Genomic DNA, 12,054 nt, shown 5'->3' on the forward strand with positions numbered 1-12,054 from the left:
TTTTAATCTAATTCATCTAGTCAGTAGTTGATTGCAAATCTTTGATGTCATATGTAGTGCAGGGAGGGGATGACAGAATAGATCAAGTTCCCAAATGCGTTTTCAATGTTACCAGTATCATGTAAGATGATGCAGTTGTGTCACTTTGTACGATGCAATCGTAAAGTATCTATCTCTCGCTGAGACTATCATACACAGCATACAAAAAGAAATAAATGGAAAAATAACAATAAAACCATCAACCAGTGGGTATTTGTATTACGTCCCTAAACCACAAGAAACAAAAACAAGAATCCTCGACAAGTAAAAAATAAATGGAAGGGGGCATCAAGGCAAACAAAGCATGCAATCGGCCAGCAACATCATCATCTAGATAAATAAATTGAGCAAGATAGGCAATGACAAGCAGCAGCATAGAGCATAGTATAAGACAACATAATGATCATCGTGCACGCCGTTATTGACAGATCAGGTGGGGTGTGATGTGTGAGGTGGGGTAAAGTTCGATGCAAAGTAAAATGGGGAATAAAAAAGGGAGAAAATTCACAATCACTACCAATCAAGATCAATGGTATCAAACGCAAAGACAAGATGAGCACCTGCTGAAAATTGAAAACATATAGAACGGATAGGCTTGGTAGAACTTTTTTTTTCCCAATGCGAACTGAACTGTACTTCTTTGCTGGTTCGTTTCACGTGTTTCTAGCTGGTAATGTCTTGATGATCATCGACATCAGCATCTCAGCGTGTCCGTATCCACATCCATGATATCATTAGTAAAAGAAAGAAACGCAATGTCAAAGACGTTAAAGTGTGTCTAGGTCGGTTTATCGCATCCGATCCGACCGAGTAACGCTTTGTGATCACTCTGGTCGCCAAGACGAACACGGCCGCGTCCACGAGGCCGTACATTCGAAGAACCATTGGCACGGCGCCAGTCCGCACTAGAGCCATCGGTCGGGACAGCTGTGCCATTGGGGCCATCCTTACCCGAAACATCTTCTTCTTCCTCTTCGTCGTCGCTGCGAGGCTCCTCGGCATTTCCAGTGCGGAGGACTCCGACTGCGACTCGGATGACCATGGTGAACCAGATAAGCGAGAGGGCCTGCAGCGCCAAAAGGCAGGAAAGGAAGATCCATTTGACGGTGCGATTCATGCAAATTGGGCCACTGATGTCCTGGAATGGATAAAGCAAGTATCGCCAGCGGTTGGGGTATGCGTCGGTGGAAGTCATTTCCGAAGTGGTACCGGAGTAGCAGCCGTATGCCATCCTGGCCGGGACGTCCTTGTAGATGGACCAGCACAGTCTCGGGTAGTAAATATGGCGCGTGATGAGCCATGTAACCATGAACACACCAAAAGCGACATTGCAGGTGGTCTCATACTTCAAGTATTTCAGGATTTTGGCCGCCTGGTATTCGAATTAGCTCACGTCTTCATACCTAGGGTCAGATTCCTACACACCGGTAACAAGAGGTCCACAATGTCCATGAGCGACAGTACCACGTTGGATACATTGTAAAAGCCGTAGATATAAGCCGATCCGAAGAGTGTGATGGTGATGACATGGTGAGTCAACATCTGATAGTGGTCTTTCCGGCGCTCCTCAATGTTGATAACTAGGAGCATCTGCACCCAGAAAGCCAATTGCACCAGAAGGTACCATTTCATCAAACCCGACACATTGCGTGCGGGCCACTGATCCCAGATGGCGCTGAAGTCGCCCCAATAGTAGGAGTTGGACCAAATGTACTGTATCCTCAGAGTCAGCACGCCCGATCATATAAGCGCAATGTCAAGTACGAACCATGCCAAGGGACCAGAAGAACCCATAGTATAGGCAGAGCCAGCCTTGCTCAGCCAGACGGACCGAGGCCTTCCGTTTCAATCCGCAGCGTTGCGCCAGTGGCTGGAGCATCCAGTCGATAACAATTGCCCGGATAGCGATGAACGCAATCGCGGAGCTGGCGATAAAGTAGATGTCGTCCCATCCTTGCACATAATCTCCGGTGGCAGGCTGGTAGTAGGACAGCTGGAAGAAAGGGGTGGTGTAGGGATTCAAGGAAGGGTAGAGGTGGTGAACGGCCAGTAGCATGGAAAGAATGGTCAACGAAATACCTATATACGGAAAAGTTCTGGTTAGCGCACAGAGTTCGCATGGAATTGGTCGTTTGTTTTGTAGAACATTGACGGGACAAAACATTGAATTATTATCGGAAGCTGCATGATTGGTTCATACCGATCTGGTTGGCCAGCATCCATTCCCGGAACGTGGTTTCTTTGGCGGCTGGGCGGTGATGTCCGCTGGAGGTGGAAATGCGGGCATTGAGCTCCGAGGCCGACTGCGAAGCCGGCAACGATGCGTCTCTGGCCATGACGAGACACGCAATTTACGGAAGGGGTCGGGAATCCAGACCCAAACAGCAGTAGCGACTGATTCCGCGAAAAAGAGGGTGGTGACCAATTGAGGGGAAAGAAGTCTCCGAGTGGGAGGAGCGAAGGAGAAAAAGCAAGGAGCTCGATTGGCGACCGTCAAGCTGGCCGAAAGAAAGAGAGAGAGAGGGAAGGGAGCGAGAGCGATGGGGATCGAAGGAGGTACGTCGCGGGTCTAGCGAGAGCGGGCGAAAGTGGTTCCCGCCCACGGCTTGGATTGGGAGTGAGTGAGTGGCAGCAGTGGGCTGGCCGCAGCTGCTGTTCCCTTTTTTTTCTGTTGAGACCGACAACCTGGGCTGAGACTCGTCGAAAAGACTGGAGACGATTTTGAGAGACAGAAGCACCACCCGCGGTTCCACGGCGGGTACCTGGGATTGATTAATCGGTAGGCTTTTTGGGGGGAAGTGGAAGATGATTCCCTGTTGGGGGGAACGGGGCTCAGCACGGCACACACCCTTGGTAAATGAAGAGTATAGTTAATACAGCTGAAGTCTGTCTGTCTGTCTCCCGGGCCGAGCCTGCGACGGATATAGGGACTTGTTGAAGTAGTAAACAAACAAAGCAGTTGTCCCCCAAAATTTCACACAGAAGTTGAGAAGGTCAAAAAATTGCTCAATGCCCGGATTGCTTGTCTGGAGAGAAAGTTGGAACAGGCGAGGGGGGAAAGGGCAGCGAGGAAGAGAGTGACGATCTCAAGAAAGGGAAAAATAAATAATATATACAAATTACGATGAGGGGAAGGTATTGACTGTATCACGTCTGTTTCAAGGCTTTTCGGCCCACTCGCCGTTACGTACGCGGTGTTTCTTGGCCTTTAAGTCTACCCAGTGACTTTTTCTGGGGACATCCACAGCTGGTACTTGGACGGTACTTACACCACCGCTGACGCCGCCCGATAATCCCAAGTATCCCACTGGTCGCTCTGGTTGGGACATCCAGTCTCACCGCCCATGCTTTCCTTTCCTAACTTTCATGCATGCATGACTGTGACGTACCATGGTAAAGTAAAACAGTAAAATAAATGCAAATTGGAAAGTTTAGATAGATAGATAATCTAATTATCAAAGGTAAGTCAATACCGAGGAAGTTGGACTACATAGTAAGTGTAACTTGGGACTAGTAAGGTGTCTCAAAGAAACAAGGTTACTACTTGACTGGACCTTTCCCCCAATCGTTGGCTGTCTTCCTCTCACCTGCTCCTCCCAAAGGTTCTCCCGCTTCCTCTTCTTTTGCGACTCAGAAAGCGATCGCCCGGTCTTCTGATCATCGGGATCCAATCACCGAATGAAGGATCCTTCGCCTAACTTGAACGAACCTTTCTCATTGCATTAGTCTGGATTTTTGCGGAGAAGCAGCACTAGTCTACAATTCTTAATAAGCGTGTTCTATCATCATCAATCACCATCTTCTTCCTTCTTCATGCTCGCCTATCGTTAACTTCGCAGCTAGTCTGCCGTCTATCTACTCAGAGTTATCTATCCCGTATCACAGACCCGCTGATCATATTATATAAGTACAGAGTTCAGGCCTCATTTTCCACCGGATGGAGGCGCACGATTATGCTGCATGTGTGCCTTAACCAGATGACCAGCAGCCAGCGCGGCGCAGAGCGACAACTCCGCAGCTAAAGTAGCTGCCGCGATGATGCGAGCGAGCTGCCGAGCATTCGCTCCCGGTTCGGTGGGATGCGATCCTCGGATTCCAAGACTGTCGAGCATGGCGCTTTGAGGTTCCAGGATGGTGCCACCTCCTAGTGTACCAACTTCAATAGAAGGCATCGAGACCGAGATCTGGAGCGAGCCGTGAAGGCTGGAAACGATTAGAGTCATTTTCGCAGATGGGCTAAGTTGGACTTACTTCTTCATGATGGTGATACAGTTGGCACTCTCTGTAACCTGTGCCGGATCCTGCCCCGTCGCGATAAATATCGCTGCTACCATGTTAGCAGCATGTGCGTTGAATCCTCCTATAGACCCAGCCATGGCCGATCCGATCATGTTCTTAGCTACAAAGAGCTCGACCATGGAGTCAACATCAGACTTCAACACGCTCTTCACAACATCTCCTGGAATGATGGCTTCTGCAACAACGCTCTTTCCACGTCCTTCAATCCAGTTGATCGCTGCTGGCTTCTTGTCGGCACAGAAGTTACCACTCAGTGTTATGATCTTCATGTCTTCAAATCCGGCAGACTTCATCACTTCCAGGGCGTACTCAACGCCCTTGGAGATCATGTTCATTCCCATAGCATCGCCGGTAGTAGATTTGAAACGGATGTAAAGGTTAGTGCCTGCAATCGCAGTGGTCATGGATTGGAGCCGCCCGAAGCGAGTAGTCGAATTGAAGGCCTTTTGCATTGTCGTCTGACCTTCCTCGGAGTCAAGCCAGATCTTAGCAGCACCCGCGCGATCCAGGGTTGGAAAGCTAACACAGGGACCCCTGGTCATTCCATCCGCTGTCAACATGGTTACAGCACCGCCGCCAGCATTGATGGCCTTGCTTCCTCTACTCGCGCTCGCGACAAGGACACCTTCAGTAGTCGCCATAGGAATGAAGTAGCTCCTTCCGTCAATGACTAAGGGCCCGGCAAAGCCAACGGGGACTGGCATGTAGCCTACAACATTCTCACAGCATGCACCGAACACCCGAGACCAGTTATAGTTCTCATACGGGAGCTTGGAGTGTTCCAGAGCATTGGTGGTATCTGCCGTGGCCTTGGTGCGGGAAATGACAGCGCGGCGAATCTTAACAGCGCGGGTAAAGTCTTTCAGGGTCTTCTCCAAGGCATAGCCGGGGATTTTTCCGCGCAGAGAAAGCTCCACAACCTCCTCATCGGTTAACTCATCGGCGCGTTTCTCTGCAAGCATCATTTCCATTTCCTCTGGAGTACGCTTGATCGCTAATTCTTCCCCGGCTGCTGGGCTAGTTGGAACAACAGCTCGTTGGCACTCGCACGGTACATTACGAGACACCACATTGACTGGCTTCTCTGACTCAGTGGAATGCTCAGGAGTATTCTTAACGCCCTGCCTAGCTGCACTGAAGAGGTGGCTGTTGAGGACAACACTCAGCACCAGGGCGGCAATCACCCACTTACAAAAGACCGGATCATCCAGGCTCTTGAGCAAGCCACCAACAACACGACCGCCGATACCGTATCCATCAAGGGTGAAAGCCATGTCCCCATTGTCATCGGAAGACCCCATTCCAGGAAAGCCGTAGTGCAACTCATACTTGACCGGGGCGAGGACCGTGACAAATGTATCTTGGCCGCTCGACCTGGCCTTGTCAAGGATCACGTCGAGCCCATGGGAGGCTATCTTAAAGGGATCCACTGGTGGAGACATGCCCATACCACCCAGTCCGCGAGCCAGATCCTTAACTGAGTGTGTATTGCGGAAAGGAACCATACACATGCTGGCAATGTTGACAAGGAGAAAACCGCCTACCATAAGGACCTTGAATCGAGGAACATGCGCACTCTTGCCGAAAAGCGTCGTTTCAGGCTTGCTCGGGCTGCTCCTAGCCACATCCTCGGCCGTTTGGGAGCTGATACCGTCGTCTTCCAACGCCTTACGCATATCGGTGTACCCCTTGATCTGGTTGACTTCGAGCTTGATGCAGACGATTGCCGTATAGAATGTAAAGAGAAAGATGGCATCAAAGAACAAAGTCCATGCGGCTAAGAAGCAAAACTGCTGTAGCCCTCCCTGCACCCCAGATAAAGCTCCCAATACGAGAATCCCGATCTCTATCGCATATTCCTTAGCGATCTCTGATCCCTTGTCGGTTATGACAGACTCGATGGCGGACTGTGTGTTAACCGAGGGGCTGCGGTGATCCATGGCATGCTCTAGGATAGCCCGCGTTAGACCGATATACCTTTCGAAACCGACAATGACCACCAAAAATGGCAAGCCTTCAGAGAGGAGAACCATGTTGACGGGTACACCAAGCTCCACAGTGACGAAAAGTCCAAGCACGAAGGCAAATGTGGATGAGAACAAAACACTCGTGGCAAGCCAGAATTTAGAGCCCATGCGATACATGGAAAAGAACAGCGATGCGAATGTCATATGCATGAAGATATATCCCAGCAGCATAATGGCGATATCCGCCGTTTGGGTATTCTTGAGGAGGTCCACGAAGCTGACCCAAGCATCTTTTGCTCGGTCTGCTAGACTGTTCTGCGTTTGTGCTCGTGCATTCTTCATTATCCACTGTCCTGGGCTGCTGCTCGGTACTTCCTGGACCATTGCCAGGAAGTCGGATGCTTGGCTGTAGGGGAGGGAGAAAGCATGAACGTGTTCCTTGGAGTTGGTGCTGAATGATTTGGATGTCGAGGGCAAAGGCGTGACAGAGAGGTTGCTCGGCAACTGGAGCAGGGGCGTGGCCGGGGACTCGTAGAAGGTGTCTGTCCACTCCGGGAATATCAAAGTCAGAAGCGCGGTATGGTCGATATCACTGGAAAGGTCGACATCGCTGGAAACTGGAGCGTTTGGAACCTCCGCCTGCCAGTTCCAGTCTGACTGAGGGCCCGCATAGAGTCGTCTACTCCCGGCAGTGAGTGATGACCAGTCTGCCTTTGCCACAGACTTGGTCTTGTCGAATATACTGTCTTCCAACAGACTGCTATATAAGGAGCTAACCAGCAAGGCGACAGCAGCCACTGTGTGTATAGGATGCGCCGATGCAAGCCGGGAGAGGGAGAGCAATCCCGGTGTGATCTTCTCCTTGAACCATGACGGAGTCGTCTGAGACGACTCCGGCTGGTTCCCACGGAAGCGCGAGGATATAAGTGAGCCAGCCATCCTCTGCAAGAACCGAAGAGGATGTCTCTTGTCTCACGTATCAGCAATCACTCAGAAGAAGGGAATTGAGTAGCTGAAGTAGAATGAATCAACTGACTGCCCCCCGGAATTAGGGGAATAAGATTAGGGGAATAAGACACAGATCATCAAAATTCGGCCGAGCAAAACTGACCGACAGAAGCAAGCATAGAATGAGCGCGTTCGTTCTCTCGCTCGCTCGGCCGATGAGCTAAAAACTAAAATCTCACCCGTTTGGAACAACAACAACAATGAAACCTACTTACACAGTAGCCTAGCTGATCATCCTACTAGTCCACTTGCTTAGCAGTTAGTTACCCTTTGACCGTGTAGATACTAGCCCGTCTCCGCAATCGCCGACATGACTGGTCCATGCTTTTGTGGCACTCCCGTTATGGAGTGGGTTATGGAGTACTACGGGTGTGGCAGTGCATTCATCCATCATCCATCTCAAGCGGAAAAAATGTTGCCTAAAGTATTCCAACACCAAACCAAGGTTAGGATTTATGTCTCGCTTTTTGTGGACCGATCTCGACTTGTCCGTCCGCGCGCCCCGAGAATCACCGCTGTAGCTTAGCTTAGCTCGTCATTAGTGATCGGGGGAAAGGCTGGGCTGGGCTGGGCTGCATCGGTGGTTTTTGTTTCTTTCTTTCACCGCAGGTAGTTATGCGTCAGCCTAAATCTCAACTAAATGGTTAGTTAGCTTGATAGCTAGTCAATTGTTAGCTAATTGGCTGCTGGCAGCCTGGCTGGGACTGGCCGTTTCGGGGGTTAGCTTTGACGTTGTTGTTTAGACTATACTATATTGATGTGTTTGACTCGGAGTAGGGACTCGGGGATTGGGGCTGGTTTCGGTGCTGGGTAGTTAGTATGGTGTGGCTATTGTTTGCTGTGTTTGTGTGGTATGGTTCTGTGACAGGGTCACTGAGGCTCTGCTGTTCTCGTATTATATGTATGGATGTGTCTCAACGCTCTAGCAACTAATGACAGGTGTAAATGGGTAGATAGATAGATAGGTAGATATCTACATGCTGAGCTTCTCAAACATACATACAATATACATAACTCAAAACACCTAACTACAATCTAATCCACTCTATCAATTCCCCTCCAACCCAGCCGTAACCCCATTAACATACTCCGCCGCATCCATCCCTAACCTCGCCAAATCAACACCCCCTTGCCCGGCCATCGCCCGAGACATCGCGCGGACAACTTCCTCCTCCTCCCAAATCGACGTAGGCGGCACAGCACCCTCCTCATCACCATTTTCTCCTCCACCAACAACCGTACCCGCCTTCATGGCCGGATTATCCACATTCATAGCGACCACCGTGCGCCAATACGCCTCATCCCGATCCCTAAGCATCTTATCCCGGACGACTGCATTCCTCGCCACACTCACAGCATGCAACTTCGACGTAGATCCCGAAAGCGCGCCCAACGACGCAGACACAACCTGATCGACCTGTTCTGCCTGCGACGGCGGAGTGAAGAAGAATCTCCGTGTGGCGGAAAGCCAGATTAGCAGGGCGCATACCCCGTCAAAGATAGCGAATAGCAGCGGACGCAAGAGACCGATTTGATAGTATGAGCTAGATGGGACTGCTACGCCTGCGCGCACAGCCGCGGACGCGTACGCCATCGGGTCGTAGGACATGACAACGTAGATGTCTAGGAGAGTGAATGCAATGCCCATGATGGAGAACTCCTTGCGCCATTTACTTGCGTCCGAACCGGCGAATGTTGAAGAGGTTATGAGGCCGATTGTGGCCATGTGGAAGAGGTGAGGGAGGAGGACGTTGAAGGGGAGGTGGTAGATGGCGTAGGTGGTCAGGTTGTCGAGGGAGCAGAAGGCGCAGTTGGTTAGGGTTTCCGGGCCGAAGCGGAGGTATACCTTGCGGGCAAGGGTGGAGGTGAGTTTGGACTTGAGGAGAGTGTCGGATGGAGTGAGGGATTCATTGGGGCGGAGACGCGCGAGGCGCGAGAAGATGATGTCGGTTGATGTGGTGAGGCGGGAGTTGGTGAGGGTGAAGATGCTGGGACTGGGCGCGTGTGGGTTGAAGGGCAGGCTGAGGCAGAAGAAGAGGGTGATGGTGAGGAAGAGGACGTTCAAGGCTCGACTGGCATCTTGGGGAAGAGGACGTGGTGGTGGGCGGCTGGAGAGGGCGACGCGGAGGGTGCGGTAGTAGTTGATGGCTCGAGGGATGATGATGGGCGCGAAGAAGATGAGGACAGATTTGATCCTGATGAGTGTGATGTGGCGGTTAGTGGTTGGTCTGTATGGGAGGGTCTGGTAGGATGAGTGCGTACGTTGAAAATGAGATCGTTATTTCACCCATCTTTGCGGAGAATAGCGATGGCGCATTGCAGTTCAGTGGTAATGGGATATCCAGATTCAGGACCGTACAAGAAGCGGAAGTTGGCCTCAAGCGGGCTTATCTTATCGCCGGTGGGCGCTAAAGCATGTTTTCCTACTGGCCAGGCACGCGGATCAGGGACACCGCTCAGAACAATAAACTTCCGATCTGGTTTTACGGCGTATGGAGAAGATCGTCGACTCATTTTCAAAAAGGACTTGAATTCAATTCAATGGTTTGGGGTAAAATGAAACATGATTAATCGATTGATATTGCAAGTAGAAATGCAAAACCCGAGAATCCAATATCCCCACTGCCTATGCTCGCTAATTGCCATACTGTCAACGCCAACGTAAATGATGTCCCCGCATTTGAACTCCTTGTCGCGTCGCCGCAAAAGCACATTGTCTCAGTTTGTTTCCTTAGACATGCGATGACTGCATCGCCGGGTGATGAGCAAGATCGGGAATAGTCATTCCTGTGGAGTCCCTCGAGTACTTCGATGACGCCGCATCGTTTATGTTGATAGGATTGACTGGGGAAGATATCTTCAAAGGGAATCGCGTGTGTCGCATAGACATCTGCCTTTTCAACGAGCTTTGTGGACTGTAGGTAGGCAAAGTTTCCTCCCTCTTCATACTTAGCTGGAATGAACGCTGGCTGCCATTGCGCGACATCACTTTCTGGGGCGCCACTGCTCCATAGACCCGCACATGTCGTGCACTGACACCAAGATCGCTGTCGGCGAAGATAAAGCTCTGTATTCCATACTATCAGCGTTGCGCTCACTAAATCCGAAGTTCGACTTACCGCAATCACGTTGATCACGCTCATGATCATGGCTAGAATGCCAGCGGAGAGCACGATCCTCCAGAATGCCATCCCAAGAGATTCCTGGCTGGTAGCGTTCGTGTTTAGGTCTCCCAACACTCCAACTCCCAGTATCAGCATCGCTATCGCCAAAGTGATGAACCCGGAGTTCTGCCCCAATAATGGCCAGTTACGGTCGAAGTAACCGCGGAGAAAGGGAAGCTCGGAGATGATGAGGAATACTGTCATGTCAAATTGTTAGCCATCTAGTACAGTATCTGGAGCACAGGCTACTTACTGCTAACTCCTGCAGTGGCGACATGAGAGACAGCCTCGAAAAAGAAAAACGCTGTTAACAAGTCAATCTTGACCAGCATGACCACACTCGCAGCAATGATGTCTAGAAACACAATGATGTTGATGACACGAATGGCGTTGAGAATCACGTATCCTGGGCCAGCCAGGGATTCTTTCAACGAAGCCATCATGATTTTGGTGTTTAGATCAGCGGCTCAGCTGCCCGAAAGCTTGAATTTTTGGTGACCAGTATGAAAATAGGTGATTGTATCTTAAGAAATTATCGAGTTGGATATCCGTTCTAATTGTGATGCACCTTTATACTCTGCAACAAAAACTTGTAGATTGAAAGGAATGAGTAGTAGGGACTGACCAGCAGTAAAGTGCTAATTGATATGGGTTAAGAGCAAGGAAAGAAAGAACCACGAGGTCAACTCGCGAGTTAAAGAAAGAACGCGGACCCAAAGAGTTAACGAGAGGATGAAGAACAGCCAGAGGAAGTTATTATCTGTCAGATCTACAAATGCCGGACAGTGTTCTGGTTGAGCGGGACTGAAATGCCCAACAAAGACAAGAATAGACACAATAGGCGCGAACCAGAGGCTGAAACACTTTCGACACGATTTTGAATGAACAATAGCCATTCATTCTGGCCCTTAGAAACACTCGTTACCTACTTCGGCGGCATTTGCCCTTTTCCAGGTCCCTGACTCGATCAGTGTTTCTCTCGCCTTGGACTTCCTGATGGATCCCTCCCGAGTCAAAAGCCTACACGAATACAGAGCGCTTAGGACCCTCCACTCAAGATTAGCCATCGATTCGCGTACCCAGTCATATCGAAGCATAAAGATAGAAGCTGAACCAGAGAAGTGAGTGGTATTTCAGGTTTCAGCCCACCAAAAATTGCTCTTTTAGCATCCACCGCTTCACAGATTTGGTGGTGCTACTATCATACTATACTATCTACTAATAGACAAGGACGGGAAATGCCTGTGTTCAAGCGTGGCAGAGCAAGACTAGCGCCGAGGTGTTACCTGTTCAGTTGCCACCAGTACTTCCCACAATATTTATAGAAATGCACCGTGTAAGCGCTTACTCGAGAACAATTGTAGCCAGACTGCGCCCGCTCCGGGTATCTCGGCCTATAGACAAATAAGTCGGATGGAGTGGTCGGTGTTTAGGGTGTTTAGTTGCAGCCGTCCTCTCCAAAACGACGCTAATACTAGATTAGTGCCTTCCTCCCACTTAGTCCTACCTTCCTATTCGGTTGCATCTCTGCCATACTTTCGAGCATCTACACCCACCCTCCTCTGCAAATTTTCCAA

General features: G+C 50.2%; 4 protein-coding genes across 4 annotated transcripts; all 4 read right to left on the bottom strand.

Annotated features, from left to right (window-relative positions):
* Positions 1-817: 817 nt before the first annotated feature.
* AtWU_02596 (putative longevity-assurance protein (LAC1)) lies at positions 818-2,375 on the bottom strand (the record flags this gene model as incomplete). The annotated part of the gene is made up of 4 exons (XM_035497709.1): positions 818-1,411; positions 1,465-1,752; positions 1,808-2,118; positions 2,240-2,375. 4 exons carry the CDS (start codon positions 2,373-2,375, stop codon positions 818-820), a joined length of 1,329 nt encoding a protein of 442 aa, XP_035353602.1.
* A 1,587-nt stretch (positions 2,376-3,962) lies between these two features.
* AtWU_02597 (3-hydroxy-3-methylglutaryl-coenzyme A reductase) lies at positions 3,963-7,244 on the bottom strand (the record flags this gene model as incomplete). Its single annotated transcript, XM_035497710.1, has 2 exons — positions 3,963-4,242; positions 4,291-7,244. 2 exons carry the CDS (start codon positions 7,242-7,244, stop codon positions 3,963-3,965), a joined length of 3,234 nt encoding a protein of 1,077 aa, XP_035353603.1.
* A 1,117-nt stretch (positions 7,245-8,361) lies between these two features.
* Positions 8,362-9,604, bottom strand: AtWU_02598 (uncharacterized protein; the record flags this gene model as incomplete). The annotated part of the gene is made up of 2 exons (XM_035497711.1): positions 8,362-9,508; positions 9,576-9,604. The coding sequence occupies 2 exons, from the start codon at positions 9,602-9,604 to the stop codon at positions 8,362-8,364; spliced, it is 1,176 nt and encodes a 391-aa protein (XP_035353604.1).
* Positions 9,605-10,044: 440 nt separating this feature from the next.
* Positions 10,045-10,920, bottom strand: AtWU_02599 (uncharacterized protein; the record flags this gene model as incomplete). Its single annotated transcript, XM_035497712.1, has 3 exons — positions 10,045-10,380; positions 10,433-10,674; positions 10,731-10,920. 3 exons carry the CDS (start codon positions 10,918-10,920, stop codon positions 10,045-10,047), a joined length of 768 nt encoding a protein of 255 aa, XP_035353605.1.
* Positions 10,921-12,054: the final 1,134 nt, after the last annotated feature.

Source organism: Aspergillus tubingensis (genome assembly GCF_013340325.1).
Source record: "Aspergillus tubingensis WU-2223L DNA, scaffold_4, whole genome shotgun sequence".
In the NCBI taxonomy this organism is placed as follows: domain Eukaryota; kingdom Fungi; phylum Ascomycota; class Eurotiomycetes; order Eurotiales; family Aspergillaceae; genus Aspergillus; species Aspergillus tubingensis.